Source organism: Pituophis catenifer, unplaced genomic scaffold, assembly GCF_029215685.1.
Source record: "Pituophis catenifer annectens isolate HBS135680 unplaced genomic scaffold, rPitCat1.0.hap2 SCAF_3, whole genome shotgun sequence".
Classification (NCBI taxonomy): domain Eukaryota; kingdom Metazoa; phylum Chordata; class Lepidosauria; order Squamata; family Colubridae; genus Pituophis; species Pituophis catenifer.
Window position 1 is genome coordinate 26,893,632 of NW_027256883.1, and position 10,687 is coordinate 26,904,318.

Sequence of the window (10,687 nt, forward strand, 5' to 3'; positions counted from 1 at the left end):
AAGTGGTTGCCTTCCTGTATTGGATTCCAGTTCCTATTGTCCAGCCTCAGCAAGTTGATGGAGAGGAATAATCCAACACTGCAGAGGTTTAAAACAAAGATGTGATGTGTCCATAAAAATGAAGTCATTCAGGACTCCTCTGCTTCAAAGTCCCAACTCCTCCTGAAGAGAAAACAAAATCCTTTTTGTGCTCCATTGTATGTGTAAGGCCAGATACCAGGTGAGATAGGCCCATAGTCATTGGGATGTAAAGTTTCAAACACTCCTCAGTAGTCATTGAAATTTCCAAGACAGAAAGTTAAAAATAATCCAATGCTTTACTTGAGATTACTTTAGGTAGTTCAGGCAGAGGGATGGACAATATACTAAAAGTTATCTCGACGTTATCCTGGATACCCACATGCATCAAAAATGTATCTCCTATTTTCCATCTACACACAACAAGTATATATACTCAAATGGTGTCTCTGGGTGTGGTATGATAAAGTAACAAATAGTTCTATCTTTACCTAGAAGAAAATGTACCTAGGAATATTAGTGTTTAATTGACTACAACCTTAATGAAACACTACCTGGTTGGGCATTAGTTTTCCTCAATGCTTTCAGCCAATCATTATGATAGATCTGGACAGTATTCTATAAATTAATATGACAATTTTAACTTTTTTTTTTTTTATCATTTCATAATTTTCAGTTTGGGTATGATTGACCCTACACTGCGGAATTTGGTATATTTCTTTTCAATAGACAGCTGCATGAATATCTTAGGTAGAAAACTACACTGCTCACTTAGCTCAAACATTTTAAGTTAATTTTATTCTGGAAAATTTAGCATAATAGACTATCCCAAATTTATAGGTGGTATCAGTTAATGCTATCCAGGCATTTTCTTGGGTAGGTTTGGAAAATATTTGGGAAAACGTAATTTTGAAAAAGATCCTTTTGAGAGGATGGCCTAAGAATGCATATTTCACTAGTAGCAGCAGGAGCAGAAATATCTTTCAAGTTCTGTCATTATAGGCCTCAATCTCCATTCTTTGGCATGATTTAATCAATGAATCCCAGAGAAAGAAAAAATCTATATGTTAATAGTGCATGGTCTTGAATAATATACTCAGCATGCTTTACATCTACTTGAAAGTCAGTCCTTAGCAGTCGGTCACACTCTGTCAATGTTATTCACACTATAAGGTCAACAACCAACAGAGCCAGAATGGATTTCTATATATATAAGAACACTCTTAATCAGAACTCAGTGGCAGGATTTAGTATTGGTTAGGTTTTGAAAAACCAGAATTGATCCTGTCTCTTAACCACCCATGGTGATCACTTCCCATAACTTTTTACATCCAAGCTGGCACATTTTTGTTACTTATAAAATATCTTACAAATGATACGCAGTGTCAAGTTCTTAAGAACAATCAAGCTCAATTAAAATTGCACAAATATGTTACAACAGCATTACTTGTTATAAGGGGCAGTTTTAACTCCCAAATGAGTTCCTAGTAATGTATGGAAAAGTGATTTCTGAAATGCAATATTAATTAATCTTTGAGATGGTTTCTAAAATTAAAGAGAAATTAGGAAATTTTCGCACTATACCTCAAAGATCATGAAATCAGATTAATCATATTTCTATTGGGGGGGTGACTTTTGTTTGTTTTTGTGGTCAGAGGAACTTTCAAAACAAATTATATATGTGACAAGGAAGCACAGTACATTAATACATTAACATTAACGTTAATGTTATAGAGACTACAGTACTCAACACAAAGATCAGGAGGCTATTTTTAGGAGCTAGATGAAAATGTATTAGGAGCCAACCTGCAACTAAACTTCATTCTATATGGAACTCAAATATTCCACAATAGTGTGACCATTTCCCTATATCACTTTACGATGAATTCAATGTGTGTTCCAATTGCAAGGCAATCAATCTTGAGCTAACTTCAAAACACACATTGTTCCTAAATTGATGCATGATGAATCATTCACAATGCTCAAGTAAATGTGAATTATTACCAAAATTAATAGTTTATATGGATCTTCTTATTTCAATGTGCACCGGCATTAGAAGCTCAATGAGAGAAACAACTAATATAAACACAGTTCTTGGTTTTTCATCATGCAATCAGGCCTTTGAACCATAAATTAGTGTAAGGAATCATTTAGACTTAATTCACTGGGTGTGCTTCCGCTCATATTTGTGAGACTGGCCATAAGGGATTTAACTTTGTAGGCATAGTAGTCCCTTAAATTGACAGAAGGAACTACTTTCATTCCATCCCCAAAATCACAGCTCCTCATGGCACTTTCCAGCTGTTTTTGGCGCTTATAAAAATGAGAGAACTTATTGAATATAAGTGTAATAGGAAGGACTACAACTAAAATGCCAGCTAAGATGCACGCAGAAGCTGTTAGCCTGCCTGCTATGGTCAATGGGACAACATCGCCATAACCAACTGTAGTCATGCTAACTGTAGCCCACCACCAGCAGGCAGGGATAGTTTCCAGGGCTCGGTTTTCTTCTTTTTCAATTGTGTAAGCCACTACTGAGAATATAGAGATTCCAACTGAGAGGTAAAGGAGAAGAAGCCCTACTTCTCTGTAGCTATATTTGAGGGTGGCTCCAAGAGATCTAAGGCCTGTTGAATGCCGAGCAAGTTTTAAAATACGGAATATTCTCATCAGTCTCAGGACTTGGGCTACTCTACCCAAATTGGCTAATGTAGGACTACTTTCCACCACCAGGTTGACTATTAAAGTGATATAGAATGGAAGGATGGACATGAGGTCAATCAGATTGAGCGCATGCTTAAAAAACTGAAGGAAATCTGGAGCAACTGCAAACCTGGCCACCAGCTCAAAAGTAAACCATGCAATACCAAAATGTTCCACAATTTCAAATCTAGGATCTTCCTCTGAATTCCCATAGCTGTTAATAATTTGGAAGTCTGAAAGGCTGTTGAGGCACATGGTTACTATTGATCCAAGAACAACCATAATAGAAAGAACACTGAATATTCGGCTCAAGACTGAATAGCCAGGATTGTCTAAAGCTAACCATAGTTGCCGCCTCACTTTCCCAAACCGTTGCTGGTCAAACTTAGCAGCATCATTGTAGAAGGCCAAGATCTCATCAAATGAAGAAGAGGTACTTTCTTGGTCACTGTGATCTTCCCATTTTTCTTGATCTGGTTCCATTTTTCTCCCATGGTAGCTATAACTGCAGCAAGAATCAATAAAGAATTCATTGATTCCCCAGTATTCAATTTCTTGGCTGAAGGAAAAGACACAGAGCTCACCCATCACATGTAACTTTCCAGTATCATAAAAATGGAGCACATAAGGGAAAAGTTCAGGATTTCTATCAAAGTAGAACTCATTCTTAGTGTCATCATAGTCATCACAAAGCTCTAAAATTGATTCCTTTGAATTGCAGCTCAGCAGCTTACCGAGTCTTGTTTCGGGGAATCTCAATAGTGTGTTGTATCTCATCTTTTTTTTAAAGCCTCCAACATTGAGACTGATCTCATTGTCTTCAAAATAAGTATCAGACAAACCCCTTAGATTCAACCCAGTCATTGTGAGTATTTCCAAGATCTAAATGGAGAGAGTATACCTATGGAATAATAAAAACAAGGCAAGCCATGTTAGCCAATAGAACAGAAGGAGAATTCTCCATTACTCCTTTTTATGATACACTTGGATCAAATACAGTCATATATACCACCACCCACCTTTTGAGTTTCCCACACCATCAGCTTCTTTCTATGAGATGCAGCTTTTTTACTTAACTGGAGATAAGGCGGGCAATTAATGCTCAAGCACGAATCAATATATTATATTTGATTGCCCCCTTTCCTTTTCCTCTACTCCCTTTGGCAATACAGTAACTGATACAATAACACATGCAGCTTTTGGTTGTCCTCTCCCCTACTCAATCATTTTGGTGCTACTGAAAATAGGGCACAGCTTTCAATGGGGAGACTAGGCAGATCTGAGGCACCAGGTGCAACCTTTCCCTAAACTCAGTAGCGCTGGTGAGTGGAGCAAAGGTGAATCCCTGTGCACTTTTCCTTTCCCCTTTTTTTGGCTGTTGGGTAAGTCTGTCTGCACCATCACAAAACCCAGGAAAGCCAGTGATTTCTGACGATGAAATTGGTAGAGTAGCTCTACCGGCAAGCAATCCTCCCCCTTCCCCACCGCCCCCAAGAGCTCCAGACCCATTTTTGACTGTGAAACTTCCCCTAGCCGCCCGCTAGCATTGCTGGGCGGGGTCCTTCTTCTAGGGGTTAGTTGCCTTGGCTCCCAGACTCAACACACAACCTTTGTACGATGGACCGCGTTGCCTAGAAAAGATAAGTCGGCAAAGACTTACATCCTGGACTAGCCGCCCGAGAATAGAACCACCACCCAAGGCGAAACCGTCGCGCCGTGGTGCTGAATGGACAGCTCCCGTTCCAGCCGCGCCTCCCGACTCAGCTCCAGGCAGCGGCAGCGGCTGCTGCAGCAGTCATGGCGACCACCGACAGCCCCCCGCGTTTTCCAGCCAAGCCCTGCCCGAGGATTGGACGCGCCTCTTCTCCCCCCCGCTCCCCAGGTGGGCGCCGCCTTTTTTTTGCCGGCGGTTTAGATGCTGCAGCGGAGCGAGGCACCTGAAAGACGCTGGAGGCGAAGAAGGAAAGGTGCCCACGATCGATCGGCTCGGAGGGGGCTGAAAGCTGTCTAGGGAATTCCTCACCATCGTGTACGGTCTGTTTCTTTGCCACCACGCTGGTTTCAGTGCAGCCCGAAGGGATGGTATATCACGATCCTCATTCTTTTCCAGCGGAGTTAGATACCTTCTGCCTATTTATTTCGATTGGTTTGCGTACATCTTTTCTTTAAAGATCGAAATTCATAACCCGCTCTTTTTTTTTTCTCCCCCCACCAAAAGGAGGTGGCTTCAGACAGTCTTATCCAAAGTGGTCTTCTCCACATATGTTTCCAAGATGTGAATGATGAATGAATTATGGGAATTGTTCAACGCAACTAATGGGCAACAGCTTGGAGAAGACAGGTTAAAGACACACGTACATGTACATGCTCTGTTATCAGGCTGAACATAGATAGAAAATGGGTCGGATATGATCCACTGTCTTCAGAAGTTAATAGAAGAAATAAAATTTCATCCAAATATTCCCACCAATATGTAGCTAGCTAGGCAACTTGTTATTAGCACAGTCACCTATAATGGTCTACTCAACTAACTACTCATGTTAGTCTGGTTTTCATGACACACTAAACCATAAACTAACCACATGGATTGATGCTGCATGACACACCAAACTAAAATGTGATTGCACTGTGTTATATGAACCCAACCAGTTCTGGGGCAAGGTGCATATGAAGGCTTATCCTGGGGCATAATTTTGATCTTTTCTTGGACCATTTATTTGTGTTTTCTTCATAGTAAAACATCCCCAAAGAGAATCTTCCTTTTTCCATTTCCACCTAGGTCTACTGTAGGATCCAGACTCACCTTTGATCCCCAGAACGAGATCTGTGTTCAGGCATACTTTTGCTCAAGTTATTTACAAATCCTAAACCTTGATTCCTTGCTAAGTATTTATGTTTTAGCACAAGGAGTTCCAGAAAATCTCTACTGACCTCAGTGGGATATCTTTTCCAAAGCCTTGAAAAATTCTGGTCAGTCAATACTGTAAACTGCAGCTATTTCAGAGCAGAGTTGTTGTTGCCGCTGCTGCTGTTGGTGTCTCTCTCTCTTTAAAGATAGCACACACACACACAAAATTAGCGCACCAGACATAATTAGTCCCCTTTTGATTATCCTTGATACCTCTGTTAAGGGGGTCCTCTATACACAGCACATACAATATTTTCTTTTGCTGCCTGAAAGAGAGAAATAGATGTCACCTTGAATTTCACTTTGGTGTCAGCAACAGATTAGTCACTTCTGCCATTCTTGGGGCACCAGGAATCATGGATCGACTGTATAACATTCTGATGTTTTCATCAGAAAACATCATTCATCAATGATTTAACTTTCCCAAGTTAAATCAGGTTGGAGAAATGTATAAGGTAGGTAATTTTGGCATGGGAAATAAACAGTGAACAGTAGGCTCAACATCTTCTGATCTCCAGGGTCTTCTTATGGTAGGAATACATAACCAAGAGCTGCATGTGAAAACCGTAGGTGTGCCCCCCACTGTAAAGTCCATCTAAAGATTGCTGCCATGTTGAAGGTTGTAATGTGGTTTAGGGGGATATTTATTAAGCACATGGGGAATATTTTAGCCTTTATCCTGGCTCCACCATCATGGTCCTGTCAGTTGAGAAGGAAGATCACAAAAACCTGGAGGAGGTGTCCTAAATACAGATACAGTGATTCTAGACTACAACAAATATGCCAAGCCAGGAATGGCCCCATAGTTCTTATCCTTGAATCAGCGGGTTTTGATCTGAACTAGATGTCTTCTCCACTTTTAGGAGCACATGTATCCAGGTAGAGAAGTAAAACTGTTGATACATGAGAATCTACTTTTACTTTCATCTGTGAAGCTCTAACTCTCATTAAAAAAAATATATCCTGGCTTTTGAATTCGGCTTGTCTCTGGATTTCGTCATTCATTTGCCCCTTTCAACCCTTTTGTGAGCTTTCCCATGTTCTCAGAGTAGAGATAACCCAGATAATGTACTGTTACCTGTGAAGTAGCTATCTACTTTTGGAATATTATTCTTGCATGTCACTCAAATCCACTTTCCCTCCCCAACTGTTCACCCTTGTTCTAAAGTGGATATATTTTCATTTGGCAGAACAACTTTGGGATTAGCAAAAGATCTTTCATTTCTCCCCTTCCTCTGAAGTTCTGCAATTGCCTCTTCTCCAAAAAAAAAAAAAAAAAGAAAAAAGAAAAAAGGGTGGTTATTCTTATCATGACAGCCACCATGTATGAATGTATGAATGAAAATCACAAGCGGGGATCTGAAACAGGGAAACAGAGGGGCTCTACAAATCAACTACTTGGCCAATAATCCCATTTTCACAGTGGATACATTTGTACACACCACTCATATTACTGATACATCTAATAGTGATACAATTATGTCATGTCTTAGGCTCCACATGTCTTAAGCTCCACATAAACTGCCCATATCACACTCTAGACGTATAACAGAGAAAACACTAGTTTTTCAACAGTGCCATCATACTGGTAGAATGGAGTCCGCAAGGGACATTTGCCTATTTTACTGCAATTTTGGTATCTTGGTTCCTTTTCTCAGGATTTCGTATTTAAGTTCATCTAGCTTGGGTCATGAGTCCTCATGCTGTGATTTTACAAGTTTCCAGTATCTCTGAGTGTATTTTATTTCATATTTCATTTTTTGAATATGTTTTATTGTACTTTGACATTTTGTTTCACACTTTAGGGATTTTTTTTTTAAAGGGTGAGCTGTTGGCTCCCAGAACAAGCAAAATTGTCAGCTGGGAGAACATGTGAATCCATTCTGCTATCTCCAGCCAGCCTGGTATCAACCTGATGATCAGCATAAAATAGGTGCATTTTCTTCTCTTTGCAAATTATCGAGACACGGTGACCTTTCTCTATATATCTCCTCTTGCGTGATTCATCTCTCTTTGTATTTTCCAGAAGCTGGAATCACATTGATGCAGCTAAGGGCAAAGCTAACACACTGAAGTTCACAGTTGTAATACTTTTACTGGAAATTAATCTGCCTTGTGTCCACTTTGCAAAGACAGGTAGCACCATGATTTATTGTGGTGATCTCTCAATTAAAAAATAGGAGAAGTTTAAGAACATATATCATTCTCTAAAGCTTGGTGTCTTTCCAGAGCCCTTCCAAAATGAGCTATCCAATTGTCCCAAAGGTGCTTTTCAAAGGGCAACTGGACTTTCTCTGGTTTTTTTTGAAGATGTTTCACTTCTCATCGAAGTAACATCCTCAGTTCTAACTGAATGCTGGGGAACGGAAGGATATATATTCCTTGCAATCATCTGGTTGTTAGCACTTTGAAGGTTACCACCTACAGACAGAATCTTGCTAGAATAAGCACTCTACTCTCTGCATCTACCATATATTCTGTGAAATATTAGAGAGGGGCTCTCTTCACTCTTTCTCTCACACAAAATTTGTGGACTGTGTTGTCTCTTAATCCTCTGAAATACACCCTCTCCTTTCTGGGAATCCAGACTACTACATTTCATTATATCGTCACACATTAAAAAATGTGATATTTCAATCACATGGTTGTGGCCCCTTGGGTTTTTTAATCTCCTCATTGTGGACATCCTGGTCCTGTTAAACTTTGCCCCCTTTTTTACATTTGAAGATACTTTTTGCAAGTGTCTCACTATGCTACCATAGCCTCAAGACATTTTAAAACATGTTACAAATTATTCCAAGTATGTATTATTTACTTTACAATATTGATAACATACTCTAATCCTAGCAGATTCTGAGCAGGCTACAACAAGGTCAGACAAAACAAAAAAACACAATGCAAATAATTAAAATAAAGCATCTCAAACTTAAACATTATAATATGGTATATGCACCCATGAGATTAAATTAATATTTTGGGTAACAAAACGTCTGCAAGAAGAAGAAAAAAGCAAGCCCAGAGAGCATCAAGGACCTCTCATTTCCACCCTGACCCACAAATATTCTTCCTGATTAGAACCTGTAACAGTCCCTGTTTTGAGGACCAGATTGGACATAGAAAGTAAATTCTGATATGCCATTATCTGATGTATTCCTGTGCTTCACTGCAAAGTGCTTTAAAGAGTCCAGACATTGTACTTTATACTATCCATAGCTTCTGGATCACTTCCAAGAGCATCCCTGCATAGACAATTTTACATAGTCCAACTATGTGGTAAACAAGATGCAAATTATCCTCAGGACCCATTTGTCTATGTAAGTTTGGAAATAACACATACTATAAGTTGGGAAAGATGGAGGCTCCCATGAGCCATGGTTTTTACCCGCTTAAGCGGACATTGAAAGGAAGAGATCATGCTTTTAGGTGGAGTGCAAGGCAGTCCAGAGTATGCACCTGAGCTAATGTTGTTAGGTTGCTAAGATGTGTATTGACAATTAGCAACTCCATCCTGGTAGGATTTTGCCCCAGCCAGATCATCACAGCCTCCAAGCACTAGGTCAGGATTTATTCAGCATGTTTGGTATAGCCCAGGGTAACATATAATGAGAATAGCACCCACTTTTTAGACTTTTTAAAAATTCTAAAAAAGAATTTAGCAAAATTCTGGCTTTTCCAGAGGGCCTTCAGAGATTAATTGTGGAAACACTAGCACCTCTATTAATATATTATGACTACATATTATAACTTGATACTGTTTATTATTTTGTCTGTTAACTACATAGAATCCCTCTGGATTGAAGCAAGGCTAGATCTCATAAATAAATACTAACAGCATTTTGATGCTACTTCATTCTGAACCACTGAATTTCTTCTCCCAATCATTTCATGTAGATATCAAATAACAGTGGTGGTAGTGTACAGCCCTGAAGTACCCTCCATTGGAGGTCCCAAGGACTGAAGCATTGGCCTCTCCATCACCACCAACAGAAACCTCTTGTCAAAGTAAGGGTGGAACCACCACAAAACACTGCCTCAAACTTCCAACCTCTGCAGATAGTTCAGAAAGATACCAAAGTCAATAGTATCAAATTCTACTGTGGAGTCTAATAGGACCAAGAGTGGTGTTCTAAATTCTGATGAGGGTTATTGACCAAAACAACTAATGCCATTTCTGATCCCTTCCAGTTGAGGGCAATTTGAATGTGCTTCCCCCCCTCCCCGGTTTAAAATGAAAAATTATCTTGTGAAACAGGTTATTAGAGGAAAGTCCCTAATCCAAAAGCATGCTAAATATTTCATGATTAAGTGGAGATTTGAGACTTTCTGACTAATTGTTGTCCCTCTAGTATATGAGTTTCATTGGGAACTCCCAAGAAAATTAGAGTCTCTTAAGCAAAGCATAAGCCAAGTGTCCTGGGATGCTAATCTAATCCCCTGCAGCCGCCTTCTGAATAAATTAAAACATCTAGGAATGCCTCTGTCTCACTTGTTCTCCTTCCAGAGAATGGGAATGAATCATGCTGAATACATTTTCTGAAGCACAACCACATCCAGTTGCTGGATAAGCATTTGCTTTTTATTTCTGAGTACCATGCTGTCCACCAAATGTCAGAATTGGGCAGTTCTTTATATGGACCCATTTAGAAATTCCAGTATTTGAATATTTGTATCTGACAATTCCTGGTCTTTCAATACATGTTCACTGGAACAAGGCTGGATTAAAGTCAACTGATACCCTAAGCACAAATGATTTCCTAAGCACAATCTAACAATGGTGGCCCCTTCATTGCTTAGCTAATAAGACATTAAGACTCAGTAATTGTTTATTTGCCTGGGTTAGTCTATTGTTTATTTAATCTACTCTTTTTTCTTCTTTCTCCATCATCTCTTCTATTTCCTGTATTTTCTGTTTGTTTTTTGTAATCAATTGCTGAAAGTTTTCAAACTTTTCATCCATCTTTTGTATCTTTTCTTTTAATTCTCCCATGTCATTTCTCACTTCTATTTCTCCTATAACATATATATAAATAGTATATATGTATTCCAGGAATGCCAGGA

At 39.3% G+C, this 10,687-nt stretch overlaps 1 protein-coding gene across 1 annotated transcript; it reads right to left on the reverse strand.

Moving 5' to 3' along the window:
* Positions 1-2,151: 2,151 nt before the first annotated feature.
* Positions 2,152-3,585, reverse strand: KCNS2 (potassium voltage-gated channel modifier subfamily S member 2). The gene has a single exon (XM_070942099.1). The coding sequence runs from the start codon at positions 3,583-3,585 to the stop codon at positions 2,152-2,154; it is 1,434 nt and encodes a 477-aa protein (XP_070798200.1).
* Positions 3,586-10,687: the final 7,102 nt, after the last annotated feature.